This window comes from Molothrus ater, chromosome 1, assembly GCF_012460135.2.
Source record: "Molothrus ater isolate BHLD 08-10-18 breed brown headed cowbird chromosome 1, BPBGC_Mater_1.1, whole genome shotgun sequence".
In the NCBI taxonomy this organism is placed as follows: domain Eukaryota; kingdom Metazoa; phylum Chordata; class Aves; order Passeriformes; family Icteridae; genus Molothrus; species Molothrus ater.
The window spans coordinates 87,759,150-87,780,296 of NC_050478.2; the positions used below are offsets into that span (position 1 = coordinate 87,759,150).

General features: G+C 35.6%; 1 protein-coding gene across 2 annotated transcripts in view; it reads right to left on the reverse strand.

The window, feature by feature from the left end:
• PTPN3 (protein tyrosine phosphatase non-receptor type 3) overlaps positions 1 to 21,147 on the reverse strand; it is a 51,899-nt gene that overhangs the window by 18,727 nt on the left and 12,025 nt on the right. For both annotated transcript variants that reach the window (XM_036378713.2, XM_036378712.1), the window contains 6 exons: positions 13,009 to 13,032; positions 10,923 to 11,121; positions 9,822 to 9,899; positions 8,788 to 8,844; positions 3,986 to 4,142; positions 2,146 to 2,312 (listed from right to left, as the gene is read on the reverse strand). In XM_036378713.2, coding sequence (XP_036234606.1) covers positions 2,146 to 2,312; positions 3,986 to 4,142; positions 8,788 to 8,844; positions 9,822 to 9,899; positions 10,923 to 11,121; positions 13,009 to 13,032 — 682 coding nt within the window. The remainder of the gene's footprint in view (positions 1 to 2,145; positions 2,313 to 3,985; positions 4,143 to 8,787; positions 8,845 to 9,821; positions 9,900 to 10,922; positions 11,122 to 13,008; positions 13,033 to 21,147) is intronic.

Consider the following 21,147-nt stretch of genomic DNA (forward strand, 5'->3'; position numbering starts at 1 on the left):
TTTCAATCCTGCAAGTAACTAAAAAACCACAACTTCAATGTATCAATCTCTTAACATGTGACTTGTTTGCTTTTGGGCCAACCCCTATGTTGCAGACTTTATCTGGAGTAAATGGACACAGTAATGGGGTATATATAATGTGTGTATAACCAAAATTTTGAAGTTGGTGTGAGGTTAATGGTTGGATTCTACGATCTTGAAGATCTTTTCAAACCCTAATGATATTTGCTTCTATGTACATCAAACAAGACAAAAAAAAAGGTAGACAAGGGAAACAACAACAACAAAACCAAACAAACCCACAAGAACTGTAATTATACAACTATAGCTTTTGTGTATTAAATATACATGAAAGCACCTTACGACTGAGTTATTAAATCTGGATGTGCCACTGAACACTTACCACAGAGTTCATTATATATGAACTCATACGTTTAATGAAGATTTCGAATATTGTTCCATATATAAAATGGAATGAAACATATAGGAGGCTAAAATCCTCTACTTCTGGTTGAGAGAAAAAGAGAATACACAAAAATATTTATTCTACTGAGATTTTCTGGACCTTAAAATTCTGTATTCACAGATCACTGAGCTTTTCAACTTATACAACATAAACAAGCTATGTGAGAAGAGAACTTGATAATATATGTAATGGAAAAGCTTCTATCTGTTGTAAGTCAAGTTCCACTTTACTAGAGCCTGGATGCAATTTCTGCCTTTTTTAGGAAGACCGAGAAGAATAATTTAAAGTCAAGTAACCATTCTTGAGCTTCACTGTTGCCTGGCAAACAGTCATTTGCTATTGACAGACTTCTTAAATTCTGACTAAATGGAGGAAGATATTCTGGAAAAACTTGATTATTCACAGTCTACTGGCTAACTATTTACTATTTTACTAAAGTGAATAAATAGTTTGAGTCACCAAAACTGATGAGGAGACACTGCCATTGCCTCTGCTTCTGAAGATCACTAAACAATGAACTCAAAGCAAGAAGACCACTAAGCTGTACCCTAGTTTATTAGATTTCAAAAAGCTTTTGCATTTTTTTCTGTAAAATCCTTTTATAAACATTGCCATAAAAAAGATAAAATACAGGCTCAAATATCCTATGAATATCATAATATCATATATCAGAATATCATAAAGGATCAAATATCCTATGAAGTTCACTACAGGAAATTTGTGTACACATTTAGTCAACAAATTTGACAATTAAGAAGATATTGAAAGGTCAGTTCACATTTTTGAGCTACAGCTTCAATAGCAGTGGCAACAGATTCATTGTAATTGCTGCATTGCATCCAGTACTGTGGATTTTGGAAAGCAGTTATGAACCATTGTCTACAATTCCTTAAAACCAGGGGAATTTTAATTCTCAGAAATCATAGAAAAAAAGGAAACCTCATAAAAAGAGTGGTTATACAATAAAAAATACCACAATTCTTCAGCTATTACCATTAGATTTTCCAGCTTTAAAAAAAAGTAAAGGAAAAAAATATCAAAAGGGGAAGAAATTTTATTGCTGTTCTACAAGTTTTCAGTGACAGAAGGGGTTACCCCAGAACCCAATGCCAATTTATAAACCACAATAAAGTAAGGTTTATTCAGAGCTACTACAAATGCTTGAATCTACAACAGTAAAGCAACCACAAACATACATACTGCACTCCATTGCCATTAGAGAAGCTGAGGAATTATCCTTTGGAATTTCTTATACTAATACTGAAGGAATTAATTTAATAAAATATGAAAATCGTATTAGCTAGTTTTCTATGCTAACACATTGAAGAACATAGAAAAGGAAACAAAATACAAGACTGACCTCTGTCAAAATCGCACTACTCTAATCAAACAAATACAAAAAAATAACTGATTTAGTGAACTTTGGGTACTTGAGCCAGAAACATCTTAATTTAAATACATTTTTCTCAGCAGATGGTATTTTGTCTAAGACTTAAAACTCATTCTTCCCTATTCTAAGTAGTGAAGTGCAAAACTGATGGGCAAGTCAAATTGTTGCTCTCTTGAGATAAGATTGAACAGGAGCAATGAGATTTGCAACTAATTACAGCCCCTCCATTACTCACTGGTTACAGCTACTGTTCTACACTAACAGCACTACAGAGTTGAGTATTACCTACCTCAAACTGAATAAGGACAGTCCCACTTTCTAGCCCTCTTCTTAGCTGCTCCATAGACTCTTCCAGTGTATCACCACCGTATTCAGAACAGACAGGAAGAATAGATTCTGGCAGAGTGTGAGAATCAGCTTCATCTTCTGATATGGGATCCACAAACTGTTTGACTACTGAAATATGTATATGAAGTTATAATCCATTACATAGAGCATTAATGTGTTTTTAACAGATATTAAAATTTACTAGCGTGAAATAACAGAGTTTGCAAAACCTCAGAAAAGCAAATAATTAAAAGCAACAATTTAATCACGCTTTTTTTGTACTACATTACTGTAGAAACTATAAAGAGTATAATGTCCCTATGACCTTTCTGAAAGAAAAACTCCAAATGGCTGTTTATGAAGGCAAAGAACTTGAATTTCTAGCACAAGGAGGTTTTTTCAACCTTGTCTTGCCTAATGAACTGCTAAATAGGCTAATGAAATACAACATCCACCATGGTAAAAAACAAGGGAGTTTTACCTAAAGAAGTGTAGATGGTAATTAGTGGAATATCTCTACAAGAAACTTCTATCAGTTTGGACCTCCAACAGCAAAACAAAGGCAAAAATCCCTTCATCACACTCTTTTGCCATTAGAGAAGACACAATTATCTTTTACAACTTCTTATGCAAACACTGAAGGAACTAACTGAAGTTAAAAAGAATTATTAGTCAATTTTCTACAACATTCCTTGCTATTGAAGAACATGAAAAACATTAATGAAGCAATCTACATAGCATTTCTGTCCCTATGAAATGTATTGTATCAGCAGACATGTCCAGCTGTGGTTATCCTGCAGTGATGGGAAGAGTTCATACCTGCCAAACTTCAGAGAATGGGGAGCTGGTTATGCTCATGCCTATAAAAAATTACTGGTATGGGGCCATGGGTCATCTTTAAGATTTCTCTTATCTGTAGGTAGGAAGGGGACTAGAAAATTAAGGGAAAACTAAATGCTGCATAAAGCCAGCGGAAAATAAAATAAAGAGCCCCTCTATCTCTTAGAAACACAAGAAGATTTAAGTAAAGCCAGTGTTACAGAAGTACATATCACTTAGGCTGTTTCATTCCCTCCTATTTCCTAGTAATGCCTAATCCCTTCAGATTTTTATGTCTTCATGCAATCAGGAACTTTGTGTAATTGTGTGTGCTAATGTCTTACCATACCTTTTAAGGAAAGCAAATAACAAAATTAAGAGTTTGACATCATCTGAGTGCTCTTGGGATCTACAGGTGTTTAAATATGGAGCAAGCAATGCCAAGCTGGATGAGTTTTCCATTTTTAAACATACAGCTTAAGACCCTGCATATTTCAAAGATTGTCTCCTCTTTGCAGGCAGCAGTTCTGCAAGCAACCAGCACAGGTTTATCTCAGTATTGTCCCAAAATGTCTGCTGTAAGAATGCAGTTTCATCACATAATTGTGCAGGGGAACAGCCCATGAGTTTTTGCGAATCTGCAGTTGGGGGGTTTTAAAATTATGCTTTATTTACGGAAAAAAACCAACACCCCACATCACCAAAAAAAGAAATTCAAGGGACTATCTATTCTCATAGATTTTTAGAACAAAAAATAAGAAGAAATTCTAACTTGCAAGACTCTTTGTAGCAGTGGTAAGAACCTATATAGTTTAAACTACTTGTACTACTAATTCAAATTTAGTGAGACCTACTCTTTGCACAGACCTATTCCAAGTGCTCTGAGAACATGCTTATGCAAACAGAAGAGAGTAGAGTACACCACCAAGCATAACAGCAACAGTCTCAAAAACATTAGAAGTGAATAAAATTAGCCCAGTTACCTTTCCTCCTGACCAAAAGTGCAAGCTCTCTTGTGTGGGATTCTCTGCTGGCTTTTATGAACATGACCACCTGGTCATGCGTGTGCTCTGAGATATCTCGGCCATTAATTAATACTATCTGATCACCTTCATTCAGCTTTGGAATGCATTTATCAGCCTGTTTCAAGACCAAAGAAACACATTAATGTCATCACAACCAGTTGTGCAAGCAGGAACATATCAGGATATTAAGTACATTGTGTAAGCAGTCTTCACAGTTCTCCTGGCAAAGTTTCATACTCTGTATCAGAGGTTCTATCAAAGGTTTCAGCTCTAAAGCTCTCATGCTTCAAAGCTTCTCCCTGACAACACGGAACAAACAATTCAAACAACATATTGATAGCTTTAAAAAGAATTCACATTAATCAAACAAATTGCTCTCAAAGATCTGTATTTCAGACTCCAAGTGTCAACTACCTCTGAATTTTTTGATAAAGTGTTTCAGGCACATGAGATAATCCAGTTCACTTTTTATGCGGTGAATACTAAGCAGTCCAAACATGATTTTCACAAACATGATTTAAGTAACATGACATTCCCCAGGCATGCACTTTTTAAATTTCAAAGAAATCCACACACATTCCATATCTTTTTTACTTTGTAGAGTCTTCTTTAGATTTAGATTAACTGCTGGACTCCAAGGTTTGTTTCGCTTTTTTTCTGCCACAGTTCTCTGTATGCTTAGCCCTGTGTCCAGCAAAAAGCAATCAAAGCTATGGCCAGAATATGATGATGATGATGATGATGATGATGCTACAAAGATGTCTAAGGCACTAGAGCAGCTCTTGCATGAAGGACGACTCAGAGAACTGGGAGTATTTAGCCTAGAAAAGAAAAGGCTCAAGGGGATCTTGCAATGTACATAAATACCTAGATGGAAGACACAGAGAGGATGAAGCCAAACTCTCAGAGGTGCTTAGTGACAGGATCAGAGGCAAAGAACTCAAACTGAAACACAGGAGGCTCCATTCAAGCATCAGGAAACAGTTCTACTGCTGTGGTGACTGAGCACTCCAGCAGGTTGCCCAGAGAAATTGTGGAGTCTCCCACCTCAGAGACCTCAAAAGCCACCTGGATATGGTCCTGGGCAACTAACTCTAGGTGACTCTTGAGCAGAGGAGATTGGAGCAGAGGACCTCCAGGTCCCTTCCAACTTTCTGTGCTTCTCTAATGTGAATATGCAGGATTCTAGAATCTTTGAGTGTCAAGTAATGTAGCAATTTTTTCATCATTACTATCCTAATCTTTATTTTGTCTAGGAAGTCTCCAGCTACACAAGTGATATATAAACACTTCATTCCATTTATTGTATGAATGAGACACAGACCTTTACTGGTTTTATTTTTTCATAGGTGTTCCCTGTATTTCCTTCATAGCCAGCACAGGTTCCCTGAGCTTTATTCATCCAATATCATTAGCCCTACCAAACAACAATTACCAATCCCCTGTGAACAAGAAATCAAAACTAAATCCAATCCTGATTATGCCCTGCACCAATGGCTCCTAATATATTACCAACTAGTAAATAGAAGATGGAAAGAAGAAATTATATCACAAAAAATATCACAAAAATGAAAAATGCAGACTAAAAAAAATAGTGGCATGAATTTGAAGAAAATAAATTGGGAGTCATTTGTACCAGCAAACAAAGTTGAAGAATAGAAAACTTAAGACCTGTCTTAGTGCCAAAAACAGATAAAGAAGAAGAGAAAGAAGCAAGAGAGAGGAAAGATGCATCCAAGAGGAAAAAAATCCCATGCAGAAAAGCTGATTAAAATTTTAAAGAAGGAATAGTTGCCCACAACTTTTTTCATAGAAATAAGGAAAGAAAATAATGAAGGATAGGGAAGATTGACAGTGATTCATAAAAAATGTAAACAGGAAAAGAATGGGAATTAGGAGCAGCCATGATGTTCTTCAATACTGATTTAACTAGGTATTCACAGGTCCCCAAGAACACCCTTGCCATATTTTGTCCAATTTACAAAGGCAAGACTAAAGAATGTAACTATGAATGACTAATTTAATCACTCTTAAATATTGTTAAGTTTTTCTCTTTGAAATACAAGTATTTGAAAAGATAGGTGATATAAAGACCATATCTTGACTAAGAGAGTCAAGACATCAACAAGAACTTGGCAGGAATGGTTTCTGAGCTCCTATATTTGCCTATAATTTAGATTTCTTGGCTGACTGCTATTAGTCTTTATTACAGATGGACTAATATCTTTGCTCAAACAAACTTTGTTAATCATTTGTGATTTGTTAATGCATCAGCCTTCTTATTTGAATCATCTGACTATATAAAATATATCTCAAAGGAGAATTAATTCCTCCTATGCAAGCATAATTACAGATTTTTCAGAGTCTGAGCCCTTCCAGACAATTTATTATGTCAAAGGCTCTCTGTCCTATTGATACACTCAATGTGTCATTTTTATGCTAATCACCTGCTATTGCTCCAAGGAGCATGCATGGGGTTTTTTTCCATTAAAAGCTCTATTACATAAAACCATAATGACCACTTTAGCACCTGAGAGCATTAATACTGTTTGAGAAAAAATTCTGTAAAGAAATTTAATTAAAAAAACCCTCAAGCCAAACATATGAAAGAAAGGGTTGTTCCTTCACTAAAATGTGCTTTCATAAAAATCTTGGGCAGACTATCCTTTAGTTTTCCTAGCATACTACATTGCTGCTTTATTAAAAGATTTTTTAAAAAGAACTTTAGGAGGTGTAAAGAAAAATGTTGCCTTATTTTGGGGAGTAGATTTGCTTCCCCTCCTCAAAAAAAAATACACATCTTTTTGTAGGAAAGTGAGGAAAAGGTGACCTACAAACCTGAGAAATAATCTTAGCAAATACTATTACCAAATAGCATCCGTGAAGACATTTTACAGAGTAATGAGTGAATCTAGAGGAAGTTAAAATAGCAGTAATGAAGGTAAGGCAAACTGAGCTAAAATAATATCAAAATGCATTCAACAGACTTAAATTTGAACTATCAGCTTCATTTCATTAAACAGTAAAGGACAGGTAAAGTTTTGTTTATGGAAAACAATATAATCAATGTTAATACTGCTATTCTCTAAAAATATGTGTATTATTTTCCTCTTGCTATAACATGGCATGATTTCCCTAACACTGCTACAGAGTATTATATATTGGATAGCTGTTTCCATTTTTTTTCTGTGATCCTCGTAACTTGCTCACTTGGTGGTTTACTAGGCTAGAGAGATAATTAGTCACTCTTGTCCATGGCTATGACACCAAAGGGAGACACTTCAGTGAAGTGTTTAAAGTTGGAAGACCAGCCCTTCTTCAATCCAGGAGAAAAAAATACAGATCAATACTTTGCAGAAGACGAGCCAAATCTGCCAAAGGAAATTACTGCCTCTGGAGGAACATCTTTCATTCTCTGATTGCAGAATGAGCCTGTTTACCCTATGTAATTTCAGAATCTCAAATCACCCTTAGAATATTTGCTAGGTTGACCATGAAATGTCTTAGGAACTGTTTTATTTTCAATTCCTAGATGTAAGTTATAATTTCCTACCAAACATTTTTTCAAATAATTATTATGGTTCATAAAGGAGTGCTATGCACTGTGTAAATCAGGCCAAAATCATAAATGTGACCAAAAAATAACTTCTCAAGCAATCTCTTTCAGCTGGATTAGCATAATGACATTTAGATATCAGTCCTGTGACTGCTTATAAAATTTCAGAAGAGTCAGAAGATTCAGAGTGCACTGTATTTTTAGGTTTAAGTCAGTAATATTTCCTAATAAGTCTGCACTGAAATTATTTGATGAGAGTTAGAAAATATAGTTTGGAAAAAGGCAAGTGAAAAAATTTGATATAACATTTGTCCTCACAAATTTATGTAATAATTATTTAGAAAAAAGTTTTAAAAGATTTTATGTTCCTATTATTATTTCACAATTCAACAGAAGAACTCAATGACTCTGCTGATTCTTATACATTTCACCTAGTCTATAAATATTTCCATAAGAAAAATTCTATGGCAAAATAGAAACAGAGCAAACATATGCTCCCTTTTAATGCTCCCTCTCTCCTGCCAAGTACTCTCCCATCCTATAAATAATTTTAGAACTAAGGATTTCCTCAGCCTATTATGTCTAGCTTAGTCAATAACAATAGCTTTTTTACCCAAGTATTTGTCCTGTCCTGACGACACAAAAAATTATTTTAACCACACATCCTTTGTCAAGGAGTTTCACAGATCTACTATCTTCTACACAAAGAATTACTTCACCAAACATGAAGAACCTGACCTTCACAAACTTAATTTAGTAGTCCACATTTCTGTAGTCTATATTTCTGCTGGAATTCCTTTTTCATAGCGCTCCTAATCTTGCAGATCCCTACTATATCTCCCTCAAACCAGCTATTTTTTCTAGGGTGCAGGGGCCCAAATTATTTACTTCTTCAGTAATGATGCTCCTTTTCCCCAGCTCTTGCCCCTCATCAAGCATTTTCCAGTTCAGGACGCACTTGTTCAGATGACAGGAGAACACAAATATACTTTCTACTTATATCTGGTTTGAAAAACTCTTCCAGATCTTTTAAGCTCTTTTAGCTCAGTGATTAAGAAATCACTGGTTAAACCAATCCCTAATGAGAACAGTTCTGCTACTATTTCATACTGGTTACAGGTGTCCAAATTTCTATGTGTACAGACCTTTGAGAGGTGGAAGGAGTAGCAATGGAAGAGATTAGAAACCTCAAAAATTTACTTACAGGTGATCCTGGAGTTATTCTTGATACCAGCAGTGGCATTTTTTGATCTACTCCACCCTAGAGGAATGAGAGGAATGTCAAGTAAATAGTAACCATAGATCTATCATTAAGCATAAGCAGCATTTAAAAGAAGTAATTGCTAATTTTCTTTTTATATAGTTTTTTTATGCTGTGTCATCATAAACAGGGACAGGGTTGTTAGGACTGAATTTTCATCAGTAAATGAGGAATTATGGGGTGGGTTGTGATGTCTTTAAATGTATCAATTTCCAGTAAACTAGACTGGGTGTCTGTTTCAGGCCATATATTTTAAAAAGCATAAACAGATAAAATGGAACATTTTTTGTAACCCTGTCCTTGAAGCCAGCCCAATTTAAAACTTCCAAGGCAGACAGTTTTCTTAGATTTTGTGACAAATGTGCAAGGAATCTGGTAGGATCAAAGTCCCAGACAACTGTACTCCTTTATTCTCTTTACATCACCAATAAATAGCCAAGGTGAAATGATCAAACTCTTATTTTGATATTATGGCAAATTTATAATACTCTGCTTAAATGGAACTTCAGTGAGGGAATTTAAAACATTTACAATAGTCAATTATCAATAATAATTTAAATTTTCTTCACAAATTAATTTTCAAAATTTCAATATGATTTCTAAGGGGTACAATTAAATGGAACAGCACAAACTATTTAAATTGTTTTATAATACAGAGGTCCAATTTTCCAAAAGTCGATGCCTTAAATTAGGCTTCAAGTTCATTCAGCAGCCAAATAGGCAGTGTGCCTTGGATATGGCTATGCCCATAATATATGCAACTGAAAACCAGAGAACTGTTAGATGCTTATTTCTGTAAGTGTTGCCTTAGCACTTAAGGATTAGGCTGCCACTTCTAAAAACTCTCAGTCCACAGGACATTCCTCTAAAATAGACTGCTTTCTCCAAATCATTGTACTAAAAAAATATTTAAATCATGAAGTAAAAACATCTTATCCATAAAGCATTTAAAAATAATTAAAAGACAGCTGGTTTACCTTTAGATTAAATCCAAACTTCCCTTCTTCATCTGGTATGATACGCACCAAAAGTAAATCTCCCTCAATTAGGTCATTCTGCAATATATAGAAAAAGAAAGAAAATGTTCTTATTTTTAGAAGAAAATATCAGCAAAGTAGAAAACAGTGCGACCAAATTTAGAAGTGCTGAACAAAAATACTTTACGTATTTCCACCTTTGAAATAGGAAGAGGATACGGTTGTAGAATACACTTACAATAGTAACAATAACAATGTACATCTCAGCAAACGTTTTCTGGTTGCTCTGTCATAACATCATTACTCTCATCCTAGCTTTCCTTCCCAACTGACAAATCCTATTAAAGTTCCAACCTGTTGTCATTAAAAGCTTAGGTGCAACATATGAACAGTAATGACTCTATTCCAAGAACAATGAAGTGACCATTTTGAGGACTTTTCTTCTTTAAATAGGTTTATTTTTACACAACAGATCCACAAGGCAGAAGAATTCAAAAGTGTCAGCAGCTAACAGACATGTTGGAAATGATAGAACTATTCTAACTAATTTTAGTTAGTTGTTTTAATTAATATTAAAAGCCCACTTTTATGCAGAGCCCCTCTGGAACAGGGGTCTGCCTAAAAGTTCTGGAACATAACCATAATGTTAGCAGGGAGCAGCTGCTCTCCAGCCAGGTCAGAACTCAAAAGGATGATGTTTAGCCATCCTTAAGAAATGCCTGGGATAAAGCAGAGCTGTGTCTGCTTATCAGAGATGCCTGGGATAAAGCAGAGCTGTGTCTGCTTTTCAGACAGATAGCAACTTGACTTAGCTGATCTTTTTTTCCCTTGGAAGGAACAAGATTCAATCATGTAAGGATTTCTATTCCACTAGGAACTTTCCCTGAAGCTTCTAGAATGCTGGACACTTTGGAAACCAAAGCACTTGGTAAGCTTGTCTACCACACAGCCTTGGATAAATGTGAGTAGCAACATGAGATCTACTCTCATTACTACATAAAATATACCCATCCTGAACACAGCCACCACTTTGCCCATTCTCAAACCACAGCTCAGAGTCACACTCACTACTAGCCCTGACTTCAACACAAGTGCACACACCTTATCACAGTAGTACTGACTGGAGTCTTCTGTCGAGCTGCTTTTTGTAACGTTGTCATACGTTTCTAGGAACTGCTTATCCACCCCTTCCAGTGGGTAAGAGCCAGAAATGTTGCCAACTCCATTGGGAGAGTGAGCCAAGGCTTTAGGTGAGAGACGGGTCAGAGAGCTCCGTGTCGGACTGTTTCCCAATACGTTCCTTTATTTTGAAAGGATAAATATTACAAAGATATTGTTAATCCAGATTTTTAAATTTAAAAAAAGATTTAAAAAGAGCAAGTTCTAAGGGTTAAAAGATTTAATACCACTTCTTAGTGGAAGTGCAGGGAAACAGGATTGGATTGTGCACTAAGCCTATCATTAATCAGTGAACATCCAGAAAAATATTCAAAAATTCTGGAATAGCAAAACCATTTAATGCAAAATATTTGGATGTTAGCAGTGAAAGGCACTGTTGTAGTTGTACAGGAATTCACAGTAACACATGGAGAGGGCTGAACCACAAGGAAAGGCCCTTCAGTTGCCAATTCTATCCATGAAAAAATCTTTTGCTCTGATTCCACTCTCATTACTTCAAAGTACTTTTTTTTTTTTTTTTAAGAGTCCTCCTCTTATGAGTCCCATCTCAACCTTATCCCAGCAGGTGAAGGCAGTTTGCAGAAAAGCCAGGGTAAATTGTCAGAGAAACAGGAAATGAAGTGAAAATTAAAGGTTTAATTGCAATTAAAATATTGTGTTATTGAGGTAGTTATAGCCATACTAAAGGACCCAGAACTAACTCAGGGTACAGATCTGGCATTCGAGAACTTTAGCATTCAATGATAACAAAAGTCAGTACCTAAAACCCTCAAATCTGGCAATTGGCCAAGTTGCCTGATGGTGCTCCAGGACTTCCCAAACATTCATTTAGTCATATTCCCTCTTTTGAAAAGGATGACATACAGACCTCTCATACAACTAACTCCCTTCTTTAACTGGACCAAACTCATGGATGCCATACAGACTAACTGCTCCATCCTTATAAATACTACCCAATGTGAAAATATCTGTCTTGAGGAAAGCTCAAGGTATAGCAACATCACATTTAGACAGTGTTAAAGTGGCAGAAGTACATATCTTGCCAAGTTAACCTTGGCATTAAAATTTGTGAATTCAAACATTTATTTCTGCTTTGGTATTTGTCGATATATGTGAGCTTTTTTGAACCATTTCCAGCAGATATTTAGAGCTGTCAATGAAGAAGTAATTCTACTCCAAGGAGTGTAGCTTTTAGCATACAGGACTTGTATTGCAGCAAACTTTGATACTGCAGCCACTTTTTTGGCCTGTGAAAGTCTGATCACAACAAATACAAATGTCCTGAGAGGTGCCATCAAGGAAATGTATTCTTGCCATAATACCTCTGACTTCCACTTAGACTATGTGTACTTGGCAATGGCAATGAGGTATTTCATGCAACACTTGCAGTACTTTCAGTTACTACAGAAAGTGGCACTTTTTGAATGAATTCAAAGTTTCAGGATGCTTTGAAGTAGTGAACTATAATTACACTGTCAAAATTCTGGTATTATCTGATAGCTTCCAAGACTTTTCCTGATTCTGATGAAGTCAATGTTAAGCAAGGAGGAACACTGTATATGTAAATACATCCTAATATGTTTTTCAGATCACAGTCCAAAAAAAACATTTTACTTACAAGTTGAAATTACAGACCGTGTAATGATTTTTTTATGTAGAAAAGAAATCTAACAATACCAGAAAAATATAATTTCAGTCAGTGTCATCTGGCACTATATAAAGAGTCACCACATAAAATTGACAGTGGATTTTTGCATCATTAAACTTTTGTAACAGTCTCTAAGCAAGTTTTTCTGTTAAGAGTGATGAGAGATCTATTACAACTTAAGACTTTCCAAATCCTGACCTCAAAACTTACTTTTTTTTACAAATCTTTACAATCTTCATTCATTTATATATTTATTTGTGTCTTTTAATCATACAAAACCACTACTTTGAAAAATCAGTTGAAGTTATATATTTCCTTATTTATCTTAAAAAGGTAGGAGAAAGTATAAAGAAAACTCACTTTGGTGATTCTTGTTCAGATGACCTGGTAAAAAACCACAAACACAAAACCAACATTAAATGGTTATAAGTTAAATCTTAAAAAAAAAACAAGAACCAAACTCCAACTTCAAAAAAAAACCCAAAAAACCGCATAAAAGCCAAAAGTTGTGCTCATAATGAATTAAAGAATACTTAATCCAACGGTTAAAGTCTGAATCAGATAATTAGAGTGTTTATGAGACACTGCAAAAATCCCAGGGCAGCTCTGGTCACTGACTTCCACTTTTGATACAAGCCCAATACAGGCAGCACACATCTGCTACTGCAACTCAAGCTCTGCAGGAGTTTACACAGACAATTATTTAGCCAGACACAATAGATCATTTTAGAAAGTTTTAGGTGTGGATTACAATGACTACAGATGTCACCGCTTGTATTTGTAAAAGTCAAAATGTGGCAAGATCTTTATGTTTAGGTAGCCAGAAATGAGCACAGGTGGCTTCAGAAGCTTGACATTCCCAATGCTTATTCTCATGAAGTGAGAGCAGAGAAGGTGTTGACAGAAAACTTTGAGACAAAGTATAATGAAAGTAGAAGTGTTTATAGCAATGAGGGCAATCTAGAATGGAAAAGAAATCAAAATTTGCACTGCACAGCATTTTCCAATGCATTCAATTAACTTCATCAAAAATCCCCTGAAACAGCAAGCTAAATGATATGATATAAATTAAAACAGTAGCAGTGCTACTAAGACAAAATTTAAAGTAAAAGTTATCAAAAAACGTGCTTACAACGCAAAGTTTAAGGCAGATTGGATAATTTTACAAATTCATTTAAGAAGTGACCAAAAATCCTGGACTGATATATGTCCATGCTGGAAAAAATATGTGAAGTAGTTCAGTTGAAAGTAGACTTGTCGAATTGCCAAGTTATAGGCGGTCATTCACAGTATACAGTTAGATTTTCAACTCATGCTCTCTAAAACATCATTAATACTAAGAGTTACATACTACATTTCACTAAAATTACAGTAAAAATAGCACCAGTATCAGTCTAGTTAAGATTCCTTGTATGCAATTTGACAATATGAAGAAATTCTTCCTTGAGAGGCAGAGATGGTAAAGCTTGATCCCTGAGGAATTTTGGAGGTTTGAGTTCTGTGTACTTTTAATACTTTTAAAACATTAAGCTTTTTCCCCTTTTATTGCAGTCATATCTAACTTCTGACTCCACTGACATCCACCTCCACCCATCCACTAATATCTCTTGTTCTGTTTGTCCACAATCCCCAGAGAATTTTTACCCTCCAAGTGTAAGCAGATCCTGTGGGAATGTAAGTTCACCTGCTGCCTGACCAACCCACATCTAAATAGGACAAATACCGAAGTTGTACTTTAACTCCTCAGTGAGAGGACAATGTCATCTTAAAGTTTTGGGAGTTTTTCCTGCCTAGTCACTGACTTTCACTAATCTTAAGAAACTTTGCATGTTCAAAAACTCATCTCCTACATTACATTTGATTGCATTGTCCAAATATTCTCGAGTGGAAACAGAGGCAGAGGGGCTGTACAATGACAGGAGCCTTATTTCCTTAGGAAGTCACACTAAAAATAAAAAAACAATTGAATTTATTTTCATTAAGCTAATGGATTTCCTTGTAAGGCAAAGAACAATGAAACTGTACATATTTTTTACATTTTGCCACAGGAGACCTGCAGCTCTATTACCAAATCCTGTGCAGAATCAAAATTGCCCTGAGTTAACCCTTTCAAGAGTCTTCATCAAAAACTTACAGACATAGAATTGTGATGACAATCAATAAAATGCCCTGGTTTTAATATATTATCTGCACTCTATCTTCCCAAGTGAAAGAGGTAAAGAGAAAGAAAAAAAAACAACTTAGGGTTTCATTTATAGACCTTCTATAAACTTACAGTAAATTTTTCATTATCTCTCTTTGGAGACTTGAATATGGGATATAAATTCTTAGTACTATTTGATGAAGATTTATTTGTTAAATTATTGCACTTTAATTCAAACATATCAGCTCTAAATGACTGACTGGAAATTTGGTAACCTTTTAAATCAGGAAGAAAGGTGACCAAATATTTGACTGAGAAAAGTGACCAAATTCATTATCTAAAATAATTCATCAGAGACAGTGCAGCTGTGTATTCCTAAAGTTCTCAGCAGGTCAGCATGCTAGAGCTGCAGAATTTTGCACCCCAACACAGTTAAAAACTATTTCTATCATTTAATTATTCAGCAATATGATAAAATACTTTAAACATGAATAACTAGCTGATTTTTTTTGGCTATACAGTGTTGCACAGTTTACTAAGTCATCCTCATTTAACAACACACAAGGACTGTATTTTAAGTCGATGAAAGACAACACTCACCAGACCAGCCATTCAACTTTTTCATCCAGGAAGAGAGCCCTTCCTTGCAAGGAGATTAAGCTTTCCATTGGTGCAGCAAACAAGCAATCACTTCAAAACTTCAGGTAATTTCTCTTCCTCACTTTGCAATATAACTAAAATTATGCCATTTCAATCTTGCATTCAGTATGGATTGATCTATTGCCAATTACCTTTAAATATAGGTCTTTGCCCTGAAAAGTCTAACTCTCCTCTTCTGTCAAGAGGACAGAATGGAAAGGTTTTAAGGAAAGACCCCTCCTCCTCATTTTGGTGTGACCTACCAGGGAATTCTGCTATTCTGAGAACCAAGGATGATGAACTACAGCAGAATAAAACCCCGAGAGAAAAGGGTCAACCGAAACAATAGCACTGTAGCAAAACTCCCCCTTTACAAACAACTGAAGGAAACAGCTGTAGGTTTTGCCCTTGTGCTGTTCTTGAAGTTCTTAAAGCTTCTTTCATTGTAACACCTGCAGGGCTGGGGAAAGTGAGTATGCCAGCATTTCCATTATCACCTCTTTTCTGAGGACTCACCATTACAACTGGGGTTTTTTATTCATAAGCAAAATAAGTGGAAGATACTTGCAGCAACACCTTTCTCCTACCTTTTAGAGGAATTTATACACAGAATATTCAGCATTTCTGTGAAGAGAATAACTGTGTAAGGTGTCATAAGTTTTTTGTACTGTATACAGAAAACTCGAGGACCTCATGACATACACAAGCTTTTCAGTGATTTCCTAGAAATTTCAGTCATTCACCTTTGTAAACTGCTACCATCACCTTTAAAGGGATACTTTGTTACTCTGCATTGCCTCTATTGACTGTGCATAATTTACTGGCTTGCCAAGAAATTTTCATGTGTTTTGATACACAGCAACTGCTTGTATTGCTACAAGGTTTGCCTTATCACAGATTTGCAATTCAACTTTGAGACTTTCCATTTAGATGCAAAATCATTGCATTTTGAACTGGCAAGGAAAGTATAATACATTTGAATAAGGATATATATTTAAAAAGCAAAGTTTGCATCTAAGCAAAATATATACATGTACTCTTTTCATGTATATTTGAGTGGAAAAGCACTCAAATATAAAACTTAGTCTTTATACTCAAATATAAAACTTAGTAGTAGCATTGTAATTTTAATTTGAAACATTCCCAGCTCCACTGTCTAGTATTAGAATATCTTCCTTGAGAAAGGCTGAAGTACACAAACAAGGATAATAGAATTTTGTGAAATGCAACAGATTTTGTAGAAACAAAGAAATTATCATATCTGTGTATGATTAAGTACTAAGGATAAATAACAGTTTAAAACAAGGGGGAGGTTCACTTATTTGTAATTTTCTACCCAAAAAGTAGCTACAGGAACTCAGCTGGATAAATCTGAAGAGTAATTTTATCAATAGTAAAGCTTTAAAAACTTTCCTCTTGTGAAAAATCATATTTTAGTCAAACTAATGATGTGTTCCCATAGTACATTCACCAAAGCTCACTAGGCAGCTACAGTTATTGTCTATCAAATGCTAAGCTAAAAGAATTGAACAAATGAAGCATCCGTTCAGGAAATCTATTTTCAGTGCAATACCTTCACCAGATGATGCATCACACTCACACTAGGAACGTATGTGCACTTCCAGAAATTCATAGCACAGTGCAAGTGAATTTCCGTTCTGTATATTAGTTCATCATTTCATTTCCTTCCCCTTCAACTCTGGGGCTGCACACATTACTCCATCTGTATCACTAGCAAAAGACAGTTTTACAATGGAAATTGAAAGATGCTTATAGCTTTGCAAGCATTTCAGACAAAAGTTTATGCAGAGACATATTGCATTTATAACAAGAAGAATTATAGACTGAAAATAATTTATGTTGGAAGGGAACCTGAGAGGTCACTTAAACTCTTATTCAAAGAATAGACACCAAAGCTACATGAGGGTATTTGGGTCCTTGCCATGTTGTCTTTTGAGGTTTTCCAAGGATGGAACTAACTCCACCTTTTTGCTGATGTATAAAAAGGCTTAAATAATCAAAATGTGATTCTCCCTCCCCTAATTATCTTTTGAGCATTTCCCTAGCTATAACTTGCATCCAATGCCTCACGTTTTTGCTCTGCATCTCCAAGAAGAGTTGGCTCTATATTCTTGATAATCCTCTTTTGGCAGAGCAAGGCACCAATGTGACCAACCCCACCTCGACTCCCCCAGCCTTCTGGTTCTCATGCATCATCTGCTTGCACTTGTGAATATCTTGCCAGATTTATCTCATCAATCAATGTATGACTCTAAATATATGATCTATACCATCTCACCTGTCAGGAGGCTTTTCTTGGTGACTGTTACTATACCTTATCACTTAGAAATATGTTTTACAATAATCTTCTTTTCTGGTTAGACAGAAAATTCCACTAATCTTTTCTGTTTAGGCCAGCAAATCTACTCTAAAAAAGTACCAAAACACTTGCTCCTACACAATCTGCTGTTCCAAACCAAACAGACATGTTCAGTTTATTTAATTACAAGGTGAACAGGAGAAACAAATCAGACAACAAGACCCTCCTCCACACAGCTTATCAGGTTGCTTTTCCAAGCCAATAAGCCAGTTATTTTTTCTTTTTAGCACCTTGTATACTCTGCTGGTTTTGGCTGAGCTAATTTTCTTCACAGAGTCCAGTATAGGGCCCTGTTTTGTATTTCTGTTGAATTGTGTTTTGGATTTGTGCAGGGCTGATAATACAGAGATATTTTTGTTATTGCTGAGCAGGGCTTACACAGAGCCAAGGCCTTTGCTGCTTTTCATACTGCCATGCTGGTGAGGAAATTTTGGGTGCTTGGGGGGTTGGGAGGAGACACAGCCAGGACAGGTGACCCCAATTGACCAAAGGGATATTCCAGACCATATGCCATCATACTCAGTGTATAAAGTGGGGAAAAGAAGTAGGAAGGAGGATAAGTTAGAGCAATGGAGTTTGTCTTCCCAAGTTACTGTCATATGTGAGGGGGCCCTGACCTCCCAGAGATGGCTGAACACTTGCCTGCCTATGGGAAGCAGAGAATTAATTCCTGGTTTTGTTTTGCTTCTGTGCATGGTTTTTGCTTTCCCTCTTTAACTGTCTTTATCTCAGCCTATGGGCTTTCTAGCTTTTACAGTTCTGATTCTCTCTCCCTGATTCCATTGGTGGAGGAATGAGTGAGTGGCTGTATGGTGCTTGGTTGCTGGCTGGGGTTAAACCAATGCAAATTTATATATTCTTCCTGACAAGTACTCTCCCCATTAGAAAAGTGCATTCAGAAACAGGAAGAAAGGCATTAACAGAGCAAACAACAGCTATATTAACACACCAAAGTATTTCATCTATTATATAAAAAAACAATTTAAAAATATTTTTAAAAGCACAAGCCATTAAACCTGAATTTAAAAGGTCAAAAATAAGCTCTTCTCCTCATACAAGGGAAAGGGGAAACAACTGTACAGGTAACATGACTAAGATTATTCTGAGCTGCCAAAAAAAATTACTGTTTGTTTCAGTAATCGTTTGCATGTAACACCTTTTCTTAAAGAAACTTGAGCTTACTAACATTCAGTTAAGGGGCAGGGGCAGGTGCTGGCCACAACACAAGCCTTCCCACAAAGCCAGATGAAAACCTTAAGTCCATGAACAGAGAAGAATGGAGTATACTCCTTTTCCATACTGAATGATAGAAAACCATGCAGCTTCCCACAGCAGGGTTCTTGGAGGTTAAGAGCATTAAACAACACTGTGTTTTTCAGTTTTCATTTCTTGTCATTAGTTTGTTTTCATTTCTCATTGCCTAATGAAGGGTGAACATCTGTATCACCCCTCATGTACCCAAAGATGCTTGAGAAAAAGGAAAGGAAAAATGAAACCAAGAAAGAATAAAGCCCAAAGATCTGTAAATAGTATTCGGTTACATTGGATTTAAGTTTTCATGGCAGACCTTGGTATTTCAGGTTCACCAAGTGTTTAAAAAATATATTACTGAAAAATTTAAAATTAAATTTTTAATTTACACCAAATACCTTAACATAAAGACACCAGTGATATCATTATAGCAGTTTAAATTGTCACTTATTTACTTGAGGGCAAAGGGCAGGCTAGTTTATTTTAAGGACTTTTTCTTTTAGCTTCTTCTAAGAGTTCATGTATGAAGAATCCTACACATATTAAGTTGCCTTTTTTTTTTTTTTAAGCTACCAATGCCAAGAACCAGACCTTGCACTGGGGATGGCCAGTGCAGCCTCTCAGGAGAAAACCTAATACCTGATAAAAGATCAAGCATATCAAAGTACATGATTGCAAAACAACTAGTCTAATGCCCCAGTTAAAACCAAGTTTGATTTGAAGGTCACTGCATAAATCAAGGATGTCTTGGAATTTCCCAACCTGATATTGAAACATGTCACATATTTCAGTATGACTACTTTATTTTTCCTGTACCTTTTCCCCTTAAGTGACACAGTAGCATACAGATCAGAGTGGTGTCAGGGAAGGCAAATCAGCAAGGATGACTTGATCCTCTACATCTGTGAGTCTCTCCTTATTCCAAATTTGGAAACTGTAGTGGTACATTTATCAAGACAGACTGCAACAGTGGTAATCTTCAAGCACTATGCCAGGCTAGACAAAGCAAAAATTGCAGTAAAAAAGAATTCCCTGGACAAGCCCATCAGTCTGCCTTTAAAAATAACCAGCTGTGGGTTAAACCTGCTCAATGTGTGTGGGCAAAAGCCCAGGGGAAACATCCACATTTAATACTAAGGATATGCAAGGTAAAATTTTTTCTTACAAAATAGATTTAGCTGATAGGGTAGGATTCCATCCATCAATGTTCAGTGTCCATGGAAAGATTTTACTACACAAACATGCTTAATTTCACTTTGTATATTTCAACAAAGGAAGTGAAGTAAGTAGTAACTACTGTAAGATTGCAAAAGGAAAAAAACTGGAATGTGGACTAACAAACTTCAGTGTAGAGAAAAAGTGGGATTTTTTAATGGCTACTATTTTACCTCAATTGTTAAAAAGGAAATTATTAATGACTGTTTTACTTCACAAAAATCTAACAGTGAATACAACACAGGATCCTTTATTCCATTCTTCTTCCAAACCACGCAAATTGAATTTAATTACTGAGATTGATGCAGATTTTCATTTACTTGCAGAGTATCAAATATTATAAACATACCTAAAAAACCTGATACTGTATTAGGGATAAGATGTAAGAAAAAAAGCAATGATTTATATGTGGTAGTAACAGTAAAAATCTCCACAGTGAGCGATATTTCTAAGATTCAGCAGAGTCACTAGGGCTCAGAAAATAAATGAATGTGCTATTTTCAAATTTAGAACATCCTTTTTTTCATTGTCTGAGAAAAGGCATGAAGGCAGGAATTTCCACTCCGTTCTCAATATATATAAGATAACTGAAACAGGAAGGAAAGAAAAACCTACAGGGGAAGAAAAGAAAAAGGAAAATAAAAGAAGTCCTACAATGTGCTAGCTGGCAGGACACAATTTGCCAGCCACAAAACACAGCATGGGAACATAATTTTCTGTCTACAGTTTCTACCCTCATCATCTCTTCTTATGTCTGCCTCTCAGTATTTTTACTCAGAAAATACTTCTGTAAGTATATCATCTGCAAACTTTAAAACCCACCAAAGACATGGCTTCCTACCTATGACTATTCACAACATCTAAATGCCTA